Source organism: Cornus florida, unplaced genomic scaffold (assembly GCF_030987335.1).
Source record: "Cornus florida cultivar Cherokee Brave unplaced genomic scaffold, ASM3098733v1 CherokeeBrave_3.0.0_Hap2_Chr06, whole genome shotgun sequence".
NCBI lineage: Eukaryota > Viridiplantae > Streptophyta > Magnoliopsida > Cornales > Cornaceae > Cornus > Cornus florida.
Window position 1 is genome coordinate 47,697,227 of NW_026775576.1, and position 25,112 is coordinate 47,722,338.

At 36.9% G+C, this 25,112-nt stretch overlaps 2 protein-coding genes across 2 annotated transcripts; both read right to left on the minus strand.

Moving 5' to 3' along the window:
• Positions 1–358: 358 nt before the first annotated feature.
• LOC132311443 (protein TRAUCO) lies at positions 359–18,198 on the minus strand. Its single transcript, XM_059809348.1, has 3 exons — positions 16,994–18,198; positions 4,569–4,808; positions 359–3,939 (listed from the first exon to the last, which is right to left on the minus strand). The coding sequence occupies exons 1-3, from the start codon at positions 18,045–18,047 to the stop codon at positions 3,878–3,880; spliced, it is 1,356 nt and encodes a 451-aa protein (XP_059665331.1). The 5' UTR covers positions 18,048–18,198; the 3' UTR covers positions 359–3,877.
• A 3,371-nt stretch (positions 18,199–21,569) lies between these two features.
• Positions 21,570–24,584, minus strand: LOC132314050 (protein PATRONUS 2-like). The gene is made up of 4 exons (XM_059812967.1): positions 24,493–24,584; positions 23,416–23,687; positions 22,197–22,240; positions 21,570–22,081 (listed from the first exon to the last, which is right to left on the minus strand). Exons 1-4 carry the CDS (start codon positions 24,582–24,584, stop codon positions 21,887–21,889), a joined length of 603 nt encoding a protein of 200 aa, XP_059668950.1. The 3' UTR covers positions 21,570–21,886.
• Between the last annotated feature and the right edge of the window lie 528 nt (positions 24,585–25,112).

Here is a 25,112-nt window from a genome sequence, read left to right on the forward strand (position 1 = left end):
ACCATTGACCAAGCCAACTGACCATAACTGAATATATATATATATATATATATATAGTAGTAGTATATTTAAAAATAGAAATATATATATATGTATATATATATAATAAAATTAAAATTCTAGTTAGGGTTGCTAGCGCCTCAGCCCAAGCCCAATCCTAATCAAGTTGAACTGAGATTTTTCAACCCAACCCCAAACCTAATTGTAAAAACAGTTACCCAAACCCATAAAAAATAAGGTAGGGTTCAAGTTAGCCCACCTAAGTTGCACCCCTAATACCCACCCTGCTCTATCTTTATTTATTTATTATTATTAGTTTTTTTTTTTTATGGTGAGTGTATGTGTATGTAGTGTAGCACAATTTTTTTTTTTTTTTTTTTGATAAGTAAAGATGTATAAAAAGTGCTCAAAAGGGGAGCGCATCCCAATAGAACAACACAAGGCCAAAAAATTAACAATATTCTCTAAAGATCTATAATCTCTTCCTGAAACCCAACCAAAAAGAGTGGAAATAATAGAGAATCTAAGAATAGAAGTAGTGTAGCACAATTGATGAATAAATACATATGAGAACACAATTATGGATTTAAATTATGTGTGTACTCACTCGGAAAAAATATATATGTATGTATTTAATAGATTTTAGTAATAAAATAAAAATGAAATAAATTACCATATATTTAATACATAAATGGGACAAGGTGGGATGGGAGACCCCTTCACAGACTTGCCCTATCGGTGCAGATTATTTTTCTTTACCCATTGCCGCTCCATCACATTTAAACTACCCTAATATCTAGAGGTGTGCAAAAAGCCGGTTTAACGTATAAACTGGACCGGCCGGTGTGGTCCAATTTTTTCACGATTTGGCTTGATCCCGGTTCCAAAAAACATGGAACCGTTTAAAATGTATTTAATACATGTTAATAATAAAATAAAATTTGGGTCAGGTGCAAAAAAAACCTTCACTATATACAATGTGTGCAAGAAACTCCCCATTAGAAGGGGGGGAAAAAGTGCATATAACTCCCTGTATTATCAATCTTTTGAGCAAATTGCCCCCAATCATCAATTTTGACCAATTTTTTTTTTAATAAAAATCCCAAAATACCCTCCCTAGCAAGAATTTTATTTTATTTTTTTTCTCTATCATTTCTCTCTCTTCAAACCATCTCTATCCACTCATCACGGTGCCGGTAAACACCATTTCCAGCGAGCAACAAAAGACCCAAGTTCAGCAATTTGAACTGCGTGAAGCTTTGAGCAAAACAACGACCCAAGTGCATCAAACAGACCGGAGAAGCTCCGAGCTGAATCAAAGTTCAACATCGTTATCCAAGCTCAATCCTTGCATTGCTGGCAAGTACCAAGACTCCAAGCTCATTGTGCTCACCGAGTAGTTGCCCACCGGCATTCCAAGCTGCCACTGCTCGCTGGTGTGGAAGCTCTATGCATCGCCGTCAGCCTTGTTTTCTCCAAGCTTCCTACAACTCATCATTGCCCATCGGTAAGCGCCAACCTCCTTGCATCGTCACCGGTTCAATTCAGAAGACCCACTTCTTGCCGAGTACTCCTTGCTCGTCGCCGGTGCAATATCTCCGTTACCGCCACGCAATACTCCTTGCTTGCAAGTTCATCGCCAACATCAGCCTAGGCCTGCCATTCGTCGCCGGTAAGTTGTTTGCTCACAGTCGATCCATGCTCGCCGAAATCGCGACTCCTACAGTCACTACAGCCGCCCTTTCGTTCAATCCGTTTACTCCCATTTCAACGCCAAACTCCATGCTCCCCGGTAAGAATAGTTCATTTCGCCGCCAGTTCCGTCCTATTGAGTCCTTGCTTCACCGTCGGTTTCTCTCGTCGTCGGCGTTGAGCCTTGCTCGTTGGTTCATTGCTCATCTCTCTCTCTCTCTCTCTCTCTCTCTTCTGCTGGTGGTGGTTGTTAGCAAATATGAAAGTGACCGGGAAAAATGTCGCCAAAAAGAGAGGGATAAGAAAATGAAAAGTTGAGAAATAAAGGAGAGAGATCATTTTGTCTATTCGTTATTATTTTTTTATTTCTTTTATGGGGGGTATTTTAGACATTTCAATTGCTAAATTGACATAATGTTCTTATTTGCAAAAATTGAAACAACAGGGGGGTTTCTTGCACATCTTTTATATGGTAACGAGATTTTTTGCACTTAACCCATAAAAATAAAAGATATTATCATATATATATATAATACATAAATGGGGCACGGTGGGATGGGCGACCACTTCCCAGACCTGCCCCATCCGTGCAGATTATTTTTATTTGCCCATCACCGCTCCATCCTGTTTAAACTACCCCCATAACAACAGGGGGTGCAAAAAAAAAAAAAAAAAAAACCAATTGAATCGGTAAACCGAACTGGCAGGTCGATTTGATCCATTTTTTCACGATTTGGTTTAGTCCTGGTTCAAAAAATATGGAACCATTTATAAACAGTTCGATTCCGGTTTGAGATCCTATAGGTACAAACCAAATCGAACTGAAGCGCTATATATAATATATATTATATAATAGAATATTATATTATATTTCATTTTAGCACAAAACCGAACTGAACTGAATTGGACTGTTCCCTCATGGTTCAGTTCCATTGGTTTCACGATTTGGTACGGTTCCAATTTTTATAAAACTGTTAGGACCGGTTTGGTTCGAAAATACTTCTAAACTAGTCTATTTCGAACCGTGTGCACCCCTACCCATACCTATCCCATTAGGGGGGAGACCAATGGGGAGGGGGCAAAGTGCCATCCCTTTTCGAAATGGAGAAAGTATAAATGTATTTTTGAAGTATTTATCATTTTAGAAGTAATATGCATGGACTAGTCTTGTAATAAACTTATGCGTGACCTTCTAGACTATTTATATGTATTTAAAAAAGTGTTTTATATTGCCAAGGGCTATTGCCTTGTGGTACTCCCTCACCTTCTCAATGGAAGGTCCAGAGTTGAAGTCCCATTAGGAGTTTCAACTAGGAAAAAAAACCTATGTTTTATATATTTGTAGCACATTGTTGAGTCTCACTAGAAACTGAGACAAGGCATTAACAGCGAGTGAAAGAGTGTGGTTGTTATTTCTTTTATTTATCAGGGGCACTATTGTCCTTATGTCTAATTAATATAATAGATGAGAGGTGTGGGAAACCCTAACTTTTTTACTCACCTTTCACAGAACTCTCTCTCTCTCACTTTTCTTCTCTACTTCTACAAACCCTAATTTCTTCAATTTTTACTTGTGTTCAAACCTCACCTCTCTGTCACCTTGATAATTAAAATTGTAACACGTGTTGGACCAAAAGAAGCCACACGTGAGTGGGCATGTTGAAGGATTCTCTCTAACCACCACACTCTAACAGTAAGAATTCCCTATGCCCACCAAGACAATGCTTCAGACAACCTCAAACCATAGATGTTCCCAGAGACCCTCTAACCACAGAGTACGAGGAGCTTCAGATGACTTGAGATTAGGTCTGTTAAGGTAATTCTCTTATCATGTCTTAATGCTTTAAATCGTTTAAAACTATGAAACAAAGAGAGTAGAGTTTGGGCCACTCACTCACATGACACAAGGTTTGTAACTTTCAACACTAATTAGTTAAAAAATAGGTGAAAGAGATCCAATGCTAAAGATAATGATTGATTAAAACAGTATAAAATTTTCTACACATACAGTACCTGTTGCCTTGTGAACCTAGAGCATATTTACCCACTAAGCATTCCACAACCACACTAAGAAAAGGCAGAATAGAAAGAAATATATCTCTCTACAGACTATTGCTTTGAAATGCAATAAACCAACCTGAGTTTTTTCTTATGCTTAACTGATCACTCCTGGAGCTTCCCAATTTCAGTGTTGCTCTTTTACCACTTTCAGCATAGGGTACATTCCAGTGGAAACGCATGAAATACCTGCCACCAGAAAGAAAGTTCAGATTATATAAAATTAGCCACCAGAACAGAACACCCTCCACCTCCATTTTCATAATATATATATAATATAAAACTACTAAAGTAAGGACGACAAATAGTAAAAAGAAAAACAAAAATAAAAAACAGGGGAGTATGGGTTCCATGGATTGGAATATTTACAAGTTCATTTTCCTTTAAGTAAGTACATTGACCCCTAGGACAGATATGGGACTTAAACTCAGTCACTCTTTCTCAAAGAAACAGAAACCATATTGTGTGGCCCTCGCGAGTGCAATCAGTGTGAAGACTAACTGGTCCAGCTCAACAGAAATTTCATAATTCATGAACATGAATGACAGATTATAGATTCATTTGATCATAGAGGAAACTAATCTTGGTATTATTATCTTATGGAACAGCTTTCTAAAATATAGACGCAGTTGAAAATTCCCGCTTTTTCAAAAAATTGAGTTTACAACATTCAGACTGTTGATTTGTCAGTCATGTAAAATAAGAAATATCCAAAACTACAATAAATATCCGACTTGAATCCATCTCGCTTCTACATATGTTCTCAAAAATTGTTAAAAAGATGCCGTATTGCTAATATTTCTTCTCATTAGACACACCATTCTCAACTTTGTTGTCATAGCCATGATATGGAACTTCAATCATGGGTCTGGGGACAGGTCGGTTGCCGAAGTCTTCAGGAAAGAACTCAAAATCAGGGCCAAAGTTGAACTTCACGACGCAATTGGGTTGATTTGGAAGCGTATACATTGAAGCAGCAGGGTAGTAACGGCCACCATACAGATCCTGGAAAGCAACCCCTTGGCATATCCCATTTTTATAGAAAGATATCTCGCTTCCTGCACAAGAAAAGGCAAAATTTTATACGAAAGGCAATCAACAACTTTGCCAATATTTCTCAAGTTCAGAAAGAGAGATCAACACTGCTCACAACAAATTAACATCTCCTCATCAAACACTGAAGAGGCTCTCAAAAGATTTGGAATGATAAAAGATATAAGCATTTAACCTTCAAGCAACTGAGAAGAGGGGGAAAAGGGGGTTTCAATATATAAAATAAAAAACTGGACAACACAAGCATGCTTAATTGCGGAGTAATCTGGTGCATTAGTGCTGGTATGGTCATAGTGACTTATTTAAGCAATCACAGAAGCCAGTGACCTAAGGATCCATGAAAGAAATGTTTATCGTGAGAGAATATGAGTATAAATAAAAGATGTAGAGAGAGAGAGAGTATCTAACATCTCTGTCCAGTTTCAGGGGAAAAGCTCTTTCCATTCAGAGGGGCTTATGGCTTCAAGGAAATAACGGTCAAGATGCCATTTTTGTCTGTTATAGGCAGTCTTTCTACTCAAATGAGGAGCAGGTTAAATAAAGAAAATTGTCAAGTTGGATAGTTCTTAAAGTCTTAACTTGTCATTTATGCCCATCTTTTTGACATATTCCTCTCTTTAAAGATTATCCTCAAAGCTCTAAGAGGAAGTTATAAAGGGTTATAACCTTCATGCATTCAAACATCAACCTTATAATCTTATTGGAAAGTATCCCAGAGGCTAAGTCCTTAACTTGGACATTCTCATATGAAGGGTAACAACAGTGATTTACTCCAAAGGGACCTAGTAAATATTTTTTTCTCGGATAAAGAACAATTTTATTATAAAAAGATGAAAGAAAAAGAGGATAGGACTCCCGTCCCATGAAGAAACAAGAAAATAAAGAACCTCAAAACAATGAACAAAAGAAAACACCACTACTTGTGGAACCACGAAATTTTTCATTGTTACATTTTTGGTTTCTACGTGTATATTGTTATGACAAACGCAACGAACCAAGAACAAAACAAGAATCACGACAGAAAAGTAAGCATGCCACACACAAAGAACACAAAGATTTAAGTGCTTCAACATAAGCCTACTCCATGGTGAAGATAAAGATTTCACTATGAAAAAAATCAGGAGATTACAAGTTTTGAACCCCAAACCCTAGCTCTCACTCTCACTCTCACTCTCTTTCCTGCGATTTTGTGTCTCTTGTTATCCTACTCCAAACCCTAAACACCCTTAAATACTTAGGTACAAGAGAGTACTAAACAGGGTCCAAGACCCACAAGCAAAAAGGGGTCAAAACCGGGTCACAACAAAATTCGGGCCACAACATCATATATATTATAAACTGTAACCTTATTTTACAATTCACAATTTGCGATTCAAAAATGGGATACCAATTCACAATTGGAATCCTGATTTAAAAACAATGGTTAGATTTTATGACTAATAGGGCTATCAACATATAAAAGTGAGTCTAAACTACTTGGAATCAGTCTTTTTAACAAACCCGGTGATTGCTCTTCAACGAGCTTGTAGATCAGAAAAGCAGGATATGTTTTGATTTCATCTATTCTCTCTTACAGATTATTAAAATCTCTTTTGCATAACAGAAACACTATAATATTAGTTTATGCGACCGTTTGCATCAACTAGGAGATGAGGAAATTAACACAGTACCAATAAAACACCTTTGGAACCTAGAAAAGCTAAAAAGTGAGGGAAGCCTTGGAAGGTGATACAAGAAGGACACCGCACAAAGGTCCTTCCAGAATCAGATCATTGTCCCTTTTCCCACAAGAAATCTATCTACTAAGAAAAGAAAAGAAATGAGCCACTGAGGGAACTTCCATGGGAAATAATAACATTCCCCATTTCCAACATAGAATTTTTACAATTACCTTTACAGACCATTCCTGCTTTTGTTGACCACGTACAAAACCAAGCATTGCTTAATCAGGAACCTCCATACCGCTTTTTAATAACAGCAAATCATTCAGGTTAAATTGCGCAAGCCTAAGCCAACTTTTGTCTTAGAGAAACCCAAAAAAAAAAAAACAAATCCAAATAAATAAGATAAGTCTTTTTTACCCTCCCCACTACCCTTGGCAAATCCTTCTACAGTCTCTCAAGGCTGTTAAAATTTGAATGAGCTTGAAGAGAGAAAGGCTGTAAAAGGGGTTGTCAAACATGAGCAAGATAAATCAGAAACTTTCCCAACCTTCGGAACTACGGTTCCGTTTGGTAAGAAGGATGAAAAAGTGAGTTGGAAGGGAGAGTAGAAAGAATGGATGAGGCATCCTAGGGAAGGGAAGGTGTGTTCTTTTTTTGTGTGTGGTTAAGTGGAAGGAATAGTAGAAAGGATTGATGAGGTGTTTCTTTGTTTGAAGGAAAGGGATGAAATATTTTATATTTTTTACCATTATACCATCATTAAGAATTTGACAAAAATTAGTTAAGGCAATAATATTACTTAAAATTGTACATCATAGTTATCCTTCTCTTCCTTCCTTTCTTCCTCTCTTCCATCCAAATGCGAGGGGATGAAAATTCTCGAGTGAGGAGGATGGCTCATCCAATCATTATTTCCCTTCCCACCAGCTTGCCCTCCAACCAAACAATTGAAACTGGTTTTATCCCTCTATCCTTCCCTCACACCTCTAGAAATGAGTCCAAAGATCAGACAGATCTTATTCAGATGAAAGAGCCGGAATCCGGCTCCACCGGAGTTGGGATGTTGTGACAATCCGCAACCTGCTTTAATCCTTGGGTTATAGACTGTGTGGTGGTTGCGTTTGCGTGAATAAGCATATACCCAACTAGCAGGATTCTTCTAGTATGAGACTCTAGTGTCAAATGTATAATTATCATCCTGACCCTCGTCTCGAAACGTAAGCATAACAGTCCATTAAAATTCTTGATATACCCTCTTAGTGCTCCCCGGTTTCATTCTCTTTTCTTTAACTTGTAAGAGAGCAAGTACTTCATATGCAGTCCAGCTATCCTCTATGACAAATCCAAATATTTAATTTACCATGCTGAAAGTTGGCTAGTTACCTCAAGCTAATGGAAACTGCTTCTACGTATTTGTAATTTGTGTAAATACGCACCTAGATCCTAATCTCAAAATGTAGCACTGCTTTACTCAGCCTTGTCTGAAATTCTCAATGTAAACCTAAAAGTTCATTTAAATGTTTGATATATCTTGCGTTAGTGCTCTCGAGTTACTTTAGCATTTTAACTTGTAAGGGAGCAAGTACTTCATTTGTAGTCCAACTATACGTGGCTCGAGTGAAAAATGCCTGCAATTTTATTATGCCAAAAATTGGTCAGTTATCTCAAGTTAATGGAAACATCTTCTACTTCTTTTTCTATTACTTTCAAAGTAGACAACTCACTGCATATCATATCTGACAGAATAATTTGACTCCCAGAAAAAAAGAAGACTCTTTCCATCTCAAGCGCAGGTGTGTGTTTCAGAACTTTTCAGAATTTCACAAATCATCAATCTGAACTTCTATTATACCATTTCATTTTAAAAATAAAAAATAATCTATATATTCGTTGATAGCAAATAATTTTTCTTTATTTATCAAAGTAAAACATTATAAGATATCATATCTGCTCCAAATTCACTTGTTCCATCATTTTCGATCTTCTTTTTCTTTTATCCCCTTTCTGGGGATAAATGGTGGGGTTAGAACCCTAAAGTTTACTTCATCATAGCCTGTCTTGCAACAATTGAAGGTATTAAAGATACACACTTTGACTCAATGTTATACATCTCCTCTGTCCCTTTGATTTTCTTCAAAAGTAGAAACTTTTTAAGTTGTCCAATGAACTCAAGGGAAAATAGAAAATAGCAAAGAGGGATCACAAAACGGCCCTTCTCACTAGTTCTTTTCCTAGCCATGCTGACTGATCATTTCTAAGGAGATGATAATCTTAGGTGACTGCAAAAGTAAATGGCATGCATCTAAATTGTTGGAAGAAAATTAAAAGGAAGACTTCTTTGAAGTTCCAGAAAAGAAAACTCAGATAAGCATAAAAAACATTAAGCTTATAAATAATACAGTTAGCAACTAATCTGGGGAGCTTTTTCAATATAAAATTTACAGGTTACTCAGTGAGTAAAATGCGATTCGCAGATATTGGCAAATGCTCTTACAATTGTTACCAAGTAATTAACATTATTCATATTTCAGTGTTGACATATGTATATGTATCGATTTATCAAGTAATCAATACTATTATTTATATGTCAATGTTGTATATACATGGAGAAATTGATGTCTTTGTTAATTTAATAAAATATATATCAAGTAATTAACATTATTTATATATCAATGTTGATACATGTATATACATGGAGAAAATCAATGTCATTTTCAATTTGATAAAATATATAATGATTTCTATAAAAACTTGAAAAAAAATTAGAAGAGACACCACAAAGCAAGCAAGAGACAAAGTATTTACACAAGAACTCAAATGATACGTGTATGTGGCATGCACATATTCAAAAGTATATCCTTAGGTAAGAAAAAATTATGTTTGTAATCATAACATCTAAAATTAATATCACAGATAAAGAAGAAAACAAAAATAAAATAAAGGACACACACTTATCAATTATATGTATACACTTTTAGTTATTTAATTTAAAGAAACCAAATGAAGACAAATCATCAAAATAATAATGGAAGAAGTATAGAGTAGAGGTTGCACTAGAGAGCAAGAGAGAGAGAGACCGAGAAAGCGAGAAAGAGAGCGAGAGAGAGAGAGAGAGAGGTGCTCATTGAAAAGTTCAAAGAAAAAGAACAAATATTGATGTAAAAATTAGTTCTAGAATTTCTTTCAATATCAACAAACCAGTGATCTACCAAGGTTTTGGAATGCTCAATTCAACTTAAATCAACAAATCCATGCCTCAAGTATTTAAAGCCAGCTAGATGAATCATATCTCGCTATTCCATGACTTTAGTCAAACCAAACACCATTTTATATTTGTGTCTAGCTTTTGCAATGATGGTGGAAATAATACAATACATAATCAACCAAGAGATTCCATGATTATACCAATTAGGGACCACTATTAGGGTTTTACCCATTCTATCGTGGTTTTAAGGGTTGTTTTGTAACTTTAAAAATAATAGAATGATGTATTTGTCTTTTCTCTTTTGGCTCAAACGACTCCCCATCCTTCTACGCCTATGTATCTTGTTTACTTTAATTGGCTTAAAAATAAATATTTTTCAATATCCAGAAAAAATAAATAAATAAATACATTACAATAATAATCATCCAAATGTAAACAGGATAGAGAATTGATCATATCAACATATCTCACAATGTAGCTTCCGACGTTAATGATATTATTAATATTTCACGAAATGCAGGATACCAAAAATATATTGATAAATACCATTCGGTACCATAGATATAAATATAAAGATAAAATGTTGATTCGTTAAAGAGTACTTATAACCTGGTAATTGCTTGACATATAAACCATTACAGGTCAAAAACACCATAAGAAAAGGCATGTTTCCATGTGCACAGGGTTATATAGCTAATGTAACATGTTAACATCCAAATCTAGTCTACCACAGACCACCAGAAACAATGCCTAAATGTCAGTCAATATGGTATTACAGTTTACAATAGCAAAATCACATATGTATCCAATAGGATGAACTCAATCCTATTTGAAAAGTTGGTAGATTCCTGTATAGTAAACTGTTTCATCTTGGAATTGAAGTTTCATAGTTAGTGTGTACCAGGAAATACAAAGACTAATTCATCTTGGAATTGAAGTTTCATACTTAGTGTAAACCAGGAAATGCGAAGACTATTTCAAAACTTAAGATGTAACTTCAACATAAAACCTAAAATTTGGTGGGCCTTCTAAAGAAAAGAGATTCTTATAAAATTTATAAATTTTTTTTTTCAAGATATGTATAGAGATTCAATTTAAGTCACAGTACCAGATGGGAGGTTATTGATGCCGAGGGGACTGCTGGAGGTATTGTGGTGCTTTGGGATAAAAGGTGGGTCTCAAAAGCTGATTTGTGGAAAGGGCGGCGCTCTATTTCTTTGTTGTTCTTGTTAGAGGAAGATGGATCGCAATGGATCTTTTCCGGTGTGTATGGGCCGAGAGGGGATGTTGAAAGGAGAGTTTTGTGGGAGGAGTTGGGGTATGCTAAATCAAGGTGGAATGCCCCATGGTGTGTTGAGGGAGATTTTAATGCTATCCATACACCTAGTGAGAGGTCCATAGGGGGTCCGTGGTCTCCGGCAATGACGGAGTTTTCAGATTTCATTGACTCTCACCATCTCATGGATCTTCTGATGAAAGGAAATCAGTTCACGTGGTCTAGTGGACGGGATTCACCAACGTTGTCACGGTTGGACAGATTTTTGATCTCGGGAGATTTGGAGGAAATGTTCCCTGATGTTTCTCAGGTGGCTTTGGCCAGTGCTATTTCGGACCACATCCCTATTCTTCTTGATTGTGGAGGGGTGAGGAGAGGGAGATCGCCCTTCCGGTTTGAAAATATGTGGCTGCGGGTGAAGACTTCAAAGATAGGGTTCAGCTTTGGTGGACGAGGCATGAGGTTAGGGGCAGTCCGAGCTTTCAGTTGCCCTCCAAGCCAAGGTTGTTGAAGAACGATATCAAGAAATGGAACAAAAGTGTTAGGTAATCTTGACTGGCGAAAGAATAGAATCCTACTGGAAATCTCAGATTTGGACAGAAAGGAGGGTGAGGAGGGCCTCTGCAGCTGGGATATTAGTAGAAGGGAGGAGTGTAATGTTGAGTTTGGGGAGATTGTGGAGATGGAGGAGATCTCATGGAGACAAAAGTCTAGAGCACTCTGGCTTAATGAAGGTGATCGGAACACGAAGTTTTCTGACCGGATGGCCAATGCACACAGAAGATGTAACCACATTGGTAGAATGCGATTTAATGGGGTTACGGTGTCCAGAGAAGATGAGATCCGGGATGTGTTCCTGTCTTTTTACAAGCAGCTGTTTGAGGAGACTTCCAATTGGAGGCCTTTACTTGATGGGCCTGAGTTTGCAGCAAACTCGGAAGGTGATAGAGACGGGCTTGAAATGTTGTTTGGGGAGGGAGAGGTGTTGGCGGCTCTGAGGAGCTGCAATGGGGATAAAGCTCCTAGGCCGGGTTTACTTTAGCTTTCCTTCAACAGAATTGGGAGGTGGTGAAGGCTGCGGTGATGGGAGCATTGGATTCTTTTTATCTGCATGGTTCTTTTGAGGAGAGCCTCAACGCTTCCTTCATCACTCTTATTCCCAAAAAGGGCGGAGCATGTAAGGACTTTAGGCACATTAGCCTTGTTGGGGCGGTGTATAAAATTATTGCAGAAGTCTTAGCCATTCGGTTGAGGAGAGTTCTCGATGGGGTGAACTCGGACTCCTAGAATGCTTTTGTTGGAGGGCTCCAAATTCTGGATTCGGTTTTGATTGCTAGTGAATGCATTGAGGCTAGGGCAAGAAGTGGTATTTCGGGGGTTGTATGCAAGCTGGATATCGAAAAGGCTTATGATCATGTTTTGCTAGAATTTTTCGATGTACCTGATGGAGAGAATGGGTTTTGGGCAAATGTGGAGGGCTTATATTTTTTTTAGTATTTTGACTACTCGGTTCTCTGTTTTAGTGAATGGATCCCCAGCTAATTTTTTTGCTAGTTCTCGTGGCTTGAGGCAGGGGAGCCCTCTTTCCCCAATCTTGTTTATTATCGTCATGGAGGCTTTTAGCCGTCTGATCGGAAGGGCGGGAGATCTTGGGTTCATTCATGGATTCTCGGTGGGTAGAGCTCCAAATCAATTAGTCATCTCTACTTATCAAAAAAAAAAAAAAAAAAAAAAAATCAATTGGTCATCTCCCACCTGCTTTTTGCGGATGACACCATTGTTTTTTTGTGATGCTAGCCTCCTTCAGTTGAGGTATTTAAGGTGTGTGTTGGCCTGCTTCCAAGTTGTTTCCGAGTTGAAGATTAACATTGTGAAAAGTAAGATTGTACCAGTTAGGGACGTGGATGATATTCATGCCTTGGCGGATACTCTGGGGTGTGGTGTTGGCTCTCTTCCGATCTCCTACTTGGGACTCCCTTCGGGAGCCTCGACGAGGAAAGTTTCTGCATGGGATCCGATTGTTGAGCGGTTTGACAGGAGGCTTCAGGTTGGAAGAAGCAATACTTGTCCAAAGTGGGGAGGGTTACTCTTATGAAAAGCGCACACTCAAATCTCCCAACCTATTATATGTCGCTCTTTCCGACACCTAAGACAGTAATTTGAAGACTCGATGAGATTCAGAGGAAGTTTCTGCAGGGCGGTTTAGGAGATGAGTTCATGTACCACTTGGTTAACTGGGAGAGGGTGTGTTCTCCTATTAATAATGGGGGTTTGGGGATTAGAAGGCTAGATGTGTTTAATAAGGCGTTGTTGGGCAAGTGGTTGTGGAGGTTCGGGGGAGAAAGGTCCAAGCTTTGGAGGCGTGTTATAGCTTGTCATTACAGGGATGGTGATGGAGGGTGGATTTCTTGGGAGGCTAGAACCCTAGCAGGTATGGGCTATTGGAAACTAATCCATGGAGGTTGGAATGAATTCTCCAAACGTATTCGGTTCAAAGTTAGAAGCGGGAGTAATGTCAGGTTTTGGGAAAACAGATGGTGTGGGGATTCGGCTTTAGCTAATAGATTCCCTCGTATTTACCTGATTGCTGTTTAGAGATGATGTGGTCGTTGACAATTATTGTCTTGATAATGGGAGGGTGACTTGGGATGTACAGTTCCATAAACAATTTCATGATTGGGAACTTTTGGAGGTTACAGACTTCCTAGCCTTCATTTATAGACAAGTGGTGGTCGAGGTGGGCATGGACAAGATGTTGTGGGTGGGTACCCCGAGAGGGGTGTTCGAGGTTAAGTCCTTCTACAAATGTATGTTAGAGCGTCTTGCCCCTTGGAAAGCCATTTGGAGGACGAAAGCTCCACCGAAGGTGGCATTCTTCTCGAGGACTGTTGCTTTGGGAAGCATCCTTACTATTGGTACCCTTAGAAAAAGAAGTCATATTGTGGTTAACAAGTGTTATATGTGCAAGAAGATGGGAGAATCTATCAACCAACTCCTTATTCATTGCTCAGCGGCTAGGGATGTTTGGGCTATGTTTCTGGTTGCGTTTGGTCTTCCATAGGAGTTCTCAGAATCCACGGTCGACTTGTTAGAGACTTGGAAAGGGTGTATAGTGGAGAGCCAAGTCAGAGATGCTTGGAGGGCCACTCCCATTTGTATTTGGGGGGGTCTGTGGTGCGAAAAAAATAGGAGATACTTTGAAGGAGAGGAGTCTCCCATTTGGGCTATTAAATACAATATTCTTACTTCTTTATTCTTTTGGGTAAATGGGCGGGATTGTAATTCAATGGATTTTCTTTTGGATTTTGTGGATAGCTTAAAGCTATACTGTCAATTTTGATCGGCTATTATCTTCTTTGGGAACGCTCCCCTTTTGAGCATCTTTTATAAAAATCTTACTTATCAAAAAAAAAAAGGTGATCTGGTATGTATAGAGATTCAATTGCAAGAGTTCTGTCATATGTTAATAAACTAGTGATATTCCTTAAAAAGTAGGATTACACCAAGGTCCATAGTTATTTACAATGGTTTTAGATAACACAACAGAAAATTACAAGGAAACATTCCATAAGGCATGTTGTTTGCCAATGACATAGTGCTACTAAATGCTTTTGAGGAAGCCTTAAGAATAAAATTAAAATAAAATAAAAAAAAATGGAGAAATACATTAGAGTTAGAAGGCTAAAAAGTTAAGGACTAAAGCACAACACATGGTAAACACAATTTAATAAAGATTCAAAAAGTGACAACATAATGATGAAAATTCAAAACAAAATGATTAAAAATATCATTTTCAATACTCAAGATCTTATGATCTGTAACACAAAAGCAAAGGGAGATAGATAATGATGTGAGCAGGTTAGACAAAATGGAGGTAGGTTTTATGTTATAAAGAACATCAAACAGGTTTTAGGAAAAATATACAAAATGACTATTAGGTCTGCTATCATATATGAAGCAGAATAGTACGAGATTTAGAAGGGAAAAAAAGAAAGGGGAAAAAAAAAAAAAAAAAAAGGAACAACGACTTCATGTGCTGCAATGAGAATGTGGAGATGGATGAGAGGACTGACCATAAGAGATCAACATATGAGTGACAAATTAGGTTTGACACCTATTAATCACAAAATAAAAGTAAGTAGTCTCCGGTAGCATAGACAAATACAACATAGACCTGTAAGTTCACATAGAAGGTAAGAGACAGAGAGAAACCTCACCACATCTCAATAGCGTTATGAGTAAAGCTATATAATGGGTATTATCAACGATTTCCACATAAGGCGGTGAGATGATATCATATTATACGTAAAAAATAAATAAATAAATAAATAAAAATAAAAATAAAATAAAGTTCTGATAAATCTGGAAGCACCGACAGAACCGGAAGCGCCCCTTGTTTCTTACTGGGAAAACTAGCAAATTAGGCACACGATGATCTTCCCTTATTTAGCAAATTTTTATATATTCCTCTCTCCATCTTCTATACCTAATTTAGAATAAAGATCATCATGTGCTCTATATTTAGCTTCTCTAGAACTTCTTCAACTTCCTTATTAACATTTTTTTTCCAAAGGTATAACCATTTTGTATTCAACTACCCATCTTTCGTACCCAATCCGCTTTGTATGCCCAGTCTAAATTTATTGAAACATTATTTCATTATTATAAATCTGCAATAGAATTTATGCAAACCCCATGTATTACAACATTCTCCGAATTGCAGAAAACATGGACGATACCACACAATAGAAAATAGAAAAATAGTTCAAAGCATGTTTCAGATGCTAATCATATAGCCCAATCACTCACCTGTTCAACCTCAAAAACAACCAAGGTGAGCATGTGAATGCTTATCCAAGAACTTGATGATACTGCAGCTGTTTTACCGGAATAAGGAAGCCTAGGAAAAATACCAACATTGATAGGTTTGGTAAAACAAACAAGACATTCTCCTATAAGTATTAGGTTTAAGCCACCTCGTTATCGCAAGACATTCTTGTGATGTGCCTCTCCCCTCTTCGAGGCATGGATTCAAAAGATATTAGTGAGAATGACATATCAAGTTCCAAATTAGTCCTTTTTTCAAAATTTACATTATTTAGTTTATCATTGTTAAACCTAAATCATTAACTCAAATTGTCCTGTTGGAGTTTCACATTTATGAAGTATATGCAACCTGGATGCAAGTGAAAATTGGGTCAAGAAGCTAAACAACTTATAACTCTACTATCTGTTTAAAACATCTGCTTTAGAGAAGATTAGATTCACATTATAACATACCGACCAAGTTTTACTGCTAAAAAATTACTTATAAAAATAAAATAAAAAATTACTGCCAAAACGTTTGAGGCTTTAAAAGAATTTCAGTTTATATAACATCAAAGGCTTTCCATATATTTCTCTAACCTTTAAAAGGAACTACTGGAGAAAGTTCGGCACCACCAAGAACACAGTAGTACAAGAGATGTGCACCCAATTATTAATACGTAAAATTAGGTAAAGATTACAGCCAATCCACAATAGTCTCTCCACTTGAATAATAAAAATATATTCAACAAAGCATACAACCAGGACAAGGCCAAATAATCCAATATCTCCGCACCATATTGCAAGATCAACTTTCTTCAAACTCAATGGGAAGCTTTTAAACCTACTAAAATATACTAACAAGGAGCAAAATTTACAATGCGTTCACCCAAACCACACAGCATCCAAAACCATGGAATGATGGTCTCTGATCAATTTGAAGGAAAATTTGGACCTAATGATCAGCAAAAAGATATAGCTGCGTGGAAACTATTTGCATGTCATAAATACAATGAGCAACAAATATGAACAAAATGATCATGAAAACTAAAAATCATGACATAGTGGAGCAAACATATTTAAGTGCAAAGGTAAAAAGAAAAAGTGAATTAGCAGCAGTTTCAAGCAATCAGCAACAAACCATGTAAACAAATAACAGAACACTTGGATATGAGCAAAACACACTAACATCAATAAGCTAAGAAAAAACCCACATTATGAAAATTAAAAGTCACTCACCAGGAACTACTTTAAGAGGATCTTCCTTCGGATCAGCGGCACAAACATACCTCTGGCCCTTATACCAAACCAATTGAGGAGGTTTCGGCGCAAAGGAGCTTCCTTCTGGCAAGTTAATGTAGAACCCAATAACATCACCTTCCACATACCCTTCCTCCCCATACTTCTCTCTCAAAGCCTTATGTATCTTACTTCCATCAATATCCCTATACCCAAAACTATTGGCATCATACCCAACCGGTGCCTGCAAGTCCCCTTTCTCATTCGACCACCCGAGCCTCGTATGCCCCGTCTCCCCCAACTTCACAACCCTAATTTCAAAGTACCAAGCACCCTCCACAACCCCTCTTGTGGCCCTCACCATTCTGTACCCTTTTGTACTACCAGCACTCAATCTGTCATCGCTCAATTCAACTTTCTCAGCTTTGTACACCTTCGAAAGACAGATTTGCATCTCTGGGGTGTCATCAGTTTTGTCGGGGAATCGCGGGATAGGGGTGATTAACACTCTGTCCTCAGCAGTTTGTGCATTGTGGGTATTATTGTTCTTGGTTTTCTTTTTGCCTTTCCTCGAAGTCGGTTTCGTCCATACATTGTTGTTCTTCTTCTTCGATTTCTTCATCGTCGTCGTTGTGGTTGCAGAAATTCTCGTTCTTGCGGATTGTGGTGGAGTGGGTGTTACTGCTTCAACGGCCAATCGCTCTGCTTTTGAGGGTAGTTGTTTTCCTGGTGCTTGTGGTGTCAACGACGAGAGTTGCTTCTGTTTCTTCGGCGGAGGGTCGTCTTCGTCATCGTCGTCGTCATCGGAGATTTCCTTAAAGTTGGGTGATTTTTTGAGGTCCTTCTCAGAGATCTCGTCGTCGGATAGGTCTTCGGAGGCAATGGGTTCCTCCTTGATTTCATCTAGATGTTCGGTCTCCGTATCAGGAGTTGTGGCGGCGACACCGTCGGTGGTGGTGGCTAGGGTTGAATCGGCAACGCCATTGTTACCGTTGGTGGTGTTGTTGGAAGAATCGTCCTCGTCGGTTCTGTAAGTGGCCTGAATGGTGTCCATTGCTTAGAGAGAGAGTGAGCAAATATATATGTATATATATAGATAGATTTAGAGAGAGAGAAAGAAAGAATTGGAGGGAAGGTTTTGTTTAGGGTATGTAAACTGAAATCGTCATTCTAGATTGGTGTGTTCTTGCCTCTTGGTAGCGTCGGAATATTTATGCTTAGATCAGGTTCTTTATCAGTGGGCTTTCGGATTTGGGCTTCGGCCCTTGTAGTCGGCTTTCTTTTTTGGGCTAATTTGGCGTTCGTTTTAAGGGTGCAACTATAGTCCAAGCTCAATTCCTTTTAAAAAAAAAAAAATTTATTTTCTCTCTTTTTTTTTTTCTTTTTTTTTTTTCACATAAGTGTTCAACAGTCCAAGCTCAATTTAGCTCATATTTAAAATTTTGAGTTTTAAATGAAAATTTCTGTTTGAAATAAGCTGCATTCAGATTGATAATCTTTTAGGTTGCATGATTTTACTATTTCAAAATTACAAAGTATTAAAAAAATTCTTTCAAAATAACAATTGATAAACAAATAAAACTCATATATTATTAATTATAAGTGTTTGTATGTTTGCTACACACACATCATGTGTTGGGTAGTACTTCAAACGGGGGAACAAACTTTTTTAATGAATGAGAAAAGTATGGGAATTTAAGATTTTTGCTTGGAGAGCCAATATAAAAAGAAATATCAAATTACTATTGTGAAAATAAAATTTTAAAATTATATTTAAATGAGGGCGAGCCTTGGCACAATAGTAACAGTTCTACGTATAGGTCACGGCTCAAAATCGACACATTCTCTCTCCACATGCAGGTAGTTTACTATTTGTAGAAAATAAAAGCTGAAATGATACTATTTCTCTCAGAGGGGTCAGGACTGCCTCTATAAAAAATTGGCCAATATTTAAATTTTAAATATTTTTTTACCATAGAAGTTTTAATATATATTCTTAATAAAAAAAGATAATCAAAGAGAATATTTATAAATAAAAAATCTTCATCAAATGAGAGGCATGGATATGGAATTAAGTTTAGTATTTATTTTTTATTTTTACCTTCCAAGGAGGAATTCGAATTGCCACAAGTAAATTTTTTAGTACTTGGATCTTACTATTTGTATGTACCTACACACACACACGACACACTATTGTTAAAAGTGTGTAAATTTTTTTATACATTTTAATCACTTTTTATACATTTTTTTTTTATCAATAACATTTAATATCACAATTTCGACTAAGATGTATTAAGTTTCTATTGAACCTTTTATCTTTATGTCATATACTTGAACAAGCCAAAAGTTTCAAAAACTTCAATCAAGTTTCAACACAAATTTGACTTTAGAGTGTCAGATTTCGACTCATACATTTACTAATATAACTTCTGTAGATACCTGATTTTTAGGAGGGTTCCAGATTATCACAAAATAATAGATGGTGAGGTAAATCTTGTAACATGATGGAATCCGAGGTGGATTGAGAGAGATGGAACTGTGGAAGCCCAGGCAAACAAGAGAGAGAGAGAGAGAGATGGCAGTGTATATAGAAAACACCATTGACTCCTTGATCCATCTTTTAGGGGTTGTGAAGACAACCCATCTCAGAGAGAGAGAGAGAGAGAGAGAGAGAGAGAGAGAGAGAGAGTTTAGAGCTCTCGATCTAAGAGGAATTTTCCTCCTTGTGTCTGCCCTTTTCTTGGTCTTAGGTTATTTCCTTCTATAGGCCAAGTGAGTGTGGGTAATGTCATCAATGACATCACAAGGTCCATTAACAGAATAATTAAAAGAGATTAATTTCTCAAATAATTATAAAGTAACGTTAAATAAGATGGAATTAAATGCTCGGGAGTCAAGATGGTATTTTTCTCTCTGCAAGTCAGGCCGAGTGTCGACTCGGCGAATCCTGGACTTCAGCCACCAAACCAAAGCCTCCTCAGATCCCAGGAAATCCTGAGTTCTGCTCCCAACTCAAGTCTTTGTTCTTCTGTTCGAAGTATGTTAATACCGTGGTAACTTTGACCATTGACCATGTTATGTGGGCCATCACTACAGATGTGACGTAGCTCGTTGACCGAGATACGTAGGCCATTGTTGATGATGTGGCGTTTGCCATGTGGACTCGAAATATAGGTATCACAACTTCTAACCCTTCTTGCTTTATAAAAAAAAAAGGTTTCAACACAAATTTTATTCATTTATTATTTAAAAAAAGAAATTGGTTACTTATGCTTTATGTGAAGGATACAAAAATCAAATGTCTGTATGACCTTATGCAACCATAGTACTATTAGAATTAATTTATTATTGTGTTTATTACTCGTAGAAAATACCACTAAGTAACATACGGTAAAACAGTGAAGTAATACTGCTTTCCATCTATTAAAATTTAAAATTATTCAAAACCATTGCAATATTAAACGAAGAGTAATTATAGTTTACTTTCATCAAACATCAAATTATATATACTTTCATGCATTGACTGTGTGTTTTTTTATTTCTTCTTTCCCTGTATAGATATATCCTTGTGAAAATTAAATTGACAAATAGACACAATGATACTCTTAATCACATGCATTGTTAATTACAATGATACTCTTAATTACAAGACAGAAAATTGTTACCCCAAAAAAAAAAAGAGGAGAGAGAGAGAGAGAGAGCTGAATACAATGGAAGAAATGATTATTTTTTTATTTTTGGGTAAACTTTTACAGGGCACAGTGCCATACAATCAGCAGCAGCTGAGCATAGGCGCAAAATAAAAGCAACCTAAATGAACTCCACAAACAGCAACATCATCAGCTAAAGCTGAGTAATAGCAAAATAAAATCACCTAACTAAAAACCTCTACAAACCGCAACATCAAGCATGATACAAACATATGCACAGAGTTACACCAAGCAAATCAGAAGCATTTCAACAAGAGAGTATAGTCCATATTCCATCTACCTTCAAGACCCCTTAGAGCAAGCTTGGGATAGAATGTAATTTCCAATCTACAACAATCCTTCTAGACAGTTGAGTGTGTTTGAATTGGATCGTAGCAAGCTTAAATCTTATATTCTCTCTGATATTCTTCGACACTAGCTGAGGAGCCATTGATTTACCCCTAAAAGCTCTCTCGAATTCCTTTCCATCCATCTTCGTGAAATAACTTAATTGAGTTCCTTTGGGATGCCCAGTGAGTAGCAAACCAATCAACTAATTCATTCCAAGAGCTGGGCAAAATGTGGAATCCAAGGAGGTGAAGAAAATAGGAGAGGATGTATTGTGTACAAGGACAATGGAGCAAGAGATGGTATATGGACTCGACTTGAGAAAGGTATAAAAAACAAGCTTTAGGAATCAGTTTGGATGCAAGTGATGCTCTGCCAACCAAAAACCAACCATCGCGAGGAACTTGGCCATAGAAAAACCACAAAACCCAACAGCCAGTAACCCTAGAGGCATAAAAAACAAGCTTTAGGAATCAGTTTGGAAGCAAGTGATGCTCTGCCAACCAAAAACCACCCATCGCAAGGAACTTGGCCATAGAAAAACCACAAAACCCAACAGCCAGCAACCTTAGAGGCATAAAAAAAACAAGCTTTAGGAACCAGTTTGGATGCAAGACTTGTGATGCTCTGCCAACCAAAAACCACCCATCGCGAGAAACTCGGCCATAGAAAAACCACAAAACCCAACAGCCAGCAACCCTAGAAGGGTGAAGAACCTAAGCATGGCAAGCAAGGCACTAGTCTCGGACAGCAAAACACAGCCAAAGAAAAAGGGAGGAAAAAAAAAAAAAAAAAACCATCATTTACACACTGAGATTGGGATATATCATTCCCCTTTGCATCCAAATTCTCTCATTCAACAATCTTCTTGCTTCAGCAGAAATTCAACCGGCTCGAACTCCCATGCAAAAGGAGAGGAAGGTTGAGAGTCCTGGTGTAATGGAGACGATTGAGGAGAGTCCCAGTTTGTTGATAACACCAACATATCAGAGAATTCAGACATGGACAATTCCACTGGTTTTGGGTAGCAATGGGGGCTATCAATATCAGTCTGCAAAACAGAAAATAAAAGAATAATTTGTCATCATGTACTAAAGTTTCATTAAATTTGGACAACATATCTATACACTATAAATGGAAACGTAAAATACAAAATACACACACACCTTTGCTGGTCTAGACTCAGGAAATTCAACAGATGATACCGAATCTGCACAGGGGAAAGTAAGCTTTAATCCCATGGGTCATGTCATATCTTCAAGTACTACTACTACTTAGCAGCCAATATACAAAACTATACCAGAACAGGTGACATCAAGATTTTAAATGAAATGAGAAACTCCACTATGGTGAAGAATAACCTTTATTAACCATGCTGGGGCAAAAATACGTACATAATTTAGAATATCTGATTGATGAGGTTGGCATGACATTACATTCATGAGAAGAAGGGACCCTCCCGCCCATTTACCTAAAGTGTGCTTTGCTTTGCTTTGCTTTATATAGTTTGCATCATTCTCAATTAATTACTCTATCTCATAAAGTAATATGTAACCCTACTCATATAATGTGTTTATGTTTTTTAACAATGCAGGCTGTTGTTATATCTATCGAAGATAATAAATTCAGTATGTAAGGTATGACTATGAAAAGAGGAAGAAGCCGAGCTACAAGAAAAATCCCCACTACTAACATAGTCGCAGCATGTATAAGAGCCTAAATAGGAGTAGGCCCTTCCATGGCATCAGCACTGCATTATAGGTAACCAACCATACATGAAGGGGGAATTGTGCAGATTTAGAAGCTGCATCAGAAAATTATACATGTTCCCAACAGCCTGTTTGAGATTGAAAGTGATCCATTGTTTAAACTAAGCACACAGGAAAGTCCAGTGATTTTAAGTTGTAGTGGTTTTAATTCATGCTTTCATTAATTTTTATTAAATTCGCATCATCTACTTGCCATTAGCATTTGTCCAATAATTATACAATAATAATATATTAATTCTAATTTAGCAAGTGGTCTTTCATTCTAATTTAGCAAGTGTTTTTTTGCCAATGTGGCAACATGTCATATGCTAGTGTATGATCGTTGCCTATAACACACCCATTTGATGTAACATGAAATTAATGGCAAAGTTTGGTTATAGGTCATGGCATGCAAAGTAAAGAATTCGAACAAGATCTCAACCATGTAATTAATTTATTAGCCAAGAAATTAAACCTACGAAGGTCCATCAATTCTCTATGCACAGAACAAAAAAGGTAAAATTACTAGAACAAAAAAGGAGAAACTGTCTAACTTTTAAGTATAGAAACACAAGTGGCATGATAACCATGTTGTAGAGAAAAGACATCAAAAAGCTGATGAGTATGAATAAGTTACCATATCCTGGAAGAACGGGGTCCCAGAAAGGTGGTCTCATTGCTGCTACTTGAGCTTCAATGCACTTCTTGTGTGAATGCAAAACCATTTCCTGAGCAATATTGAGCTCCTCTTTGGGAAAGTTCTTTTTCTTTGATGAAGCCTCGCGAGGAAGTGATGACTTGTTTGTAATCTCTTTTAGAGCTTTGCGATTTCCGAAGCCTGGTCCACCTTTGTTAAGAGTGGGCTGCTTAGAACTCTTAAGAGCTTTACGATCCTGAAAAATTAGCAACCTGCACACAAATAAGAGTTTTTACCCTAGAAACCTCAATAACTTTAAAGAAAAAATAGAAATAAGATACAGAACAGAAGAGAGAGAAACCTAAAACGTCAAAATCATAAACCAAGGAATCATTTTTGGTAATCAAACACAAAGAATCATTAATCAATCAAAAACAGTAATAAAACAGGTTAAAGAAAATTCATGTCTTGAACTGCAATATGCTTTACAGAAACAAAAACACCAAAAATGAAGTAAATGAGAGAATGTGATCCATTTTTACAAAACCACAAACTTAAAAGGTATTAAATAAAAGAAAACAAAAATAACCAAAACCCTTGAAATATTGAATCATTTAGAAATGCATATAAAGGCTAGGAAATCAGAGGTTTTACCCTGAAGCTACAGTACATAAGAGAATGTGATCCATTTTACAAAAACACAAACCCAAAAGTACATAATCATAAACCCTAGGAACAATTAATCATTCAAAAGCAATAAAATCAAGATCAAGAAAATTCATTCATAGGTTAATTTGTAATATGCATTATAGACAAAATCATGGAAAAGAAAAAAGGATGAGGAACCAGAATTCTTGAGAAATTGAACGATCTAGAAAGACAAATAACCAAATGCATATAAACCCTAACCAATCATAGGGTTTTTTTTTTTCGCGGCCATAAGAGGATAAAAGAAATTGAGACGAATTCAACCCTAAACCTAATTTTAGAGAGAGAAAAACATACAGATGAAGAAAAATTCCCCAAACCATGAAAGATGAGATGGTAGAATTAAAAAAAAAAAAAAAAAAAAACAACCTTTGGGTATCAGCGCTCTTGGCTGTGGAGAGAGCCTGCTTCGTGGCGGGCGTGGTGTTGTTGTGGTGATGGTGGTTGTTGACTGTAATCATCTTCTTCTTATTGTTTCTGTTTTCTGATTTAAACAGTAATACACAGAGATATGAACAGATTTCACAGGAACTATAGCTAGAATCGGAAGACTGTGTGTATGTATATTATTATCGAGAGAGAGAGAGAGAGAGAGAGAGAGCGCAAAATCCAGATGGAAAGAATAAAGAATGTTTTTGACCGTTGCAGTGGCCGCGGCGTTTCTCCACTATGATAACGGTTAACCCAAATTTTGAAAGGGATATGCCCCTGGCATTTCTTCTAGCAGTCAAATAAAATGAAATTTGTTTAGGGATGTGATAACAAAATAATAATAATAATAATAATAATAGAATTAAAATTGAAAATTAAACTTTGAAGTCCTTGTAGTGAAGGAGATGGCGTGTACTCGATCAGAGTGCAGTCGAATGGTCTACCACTAGTTTCTGTCTTCTGACAAGAGTAAAGTCATAAATTTTTATTTGACTATAATCGTAGAATTAAAGATTTTCTTAAAAGTTCTTTTTATCTTCTCACTGTAGATACAAATA

Excerpts from the sequence above, each read along its gene's own strand:
- LOC132311443 (XM_059809348.1), bottom strand. The coding sequence starts at position 18,047 with ATGGACACCATTCAGGCCACTTACAGAACCGACGAGGACGATTCTTCC. Across the intron at positions 4,809-16,993 it reads TCCTCTTAAAGTAGTTCCTG|GAAGCGAGATATCTTTCTAT; the intron begins GTGAGTGACTTT and ends TTTCTTGTGCAG. Across the intron at positions 3,940-4,568 it reads TGACAACAAAGTTGAGAATG|GTATTTCATGCGTTTCCACT; the intron begins GTGTGTCTAATG and ends TTCTGGTGGCAG.
- LOC132314050 (XM_059812967.1), bottom strand. The coding sequence starts at position 24,584 with ATGATTACAGTCAACAACCACCATCACCACAACAACACCACGCCCGCC. Across the intron at positions 23,688-24,492 it reads AAGAGCGCTGATACCCAAAG|GTTGCTAATTTTTCAGGATC; the intron begins GTTGTTTTTTTT and ends ATTTGTGTGCAG. Across the intron at positions 22,241-23,415 it reads CCCCGTTCTTCCAGGATATG|ATTCGGTATCATCTGTTGAA; the intron begins GTAACTTATTCA and ends TCCCCTGTGCAG.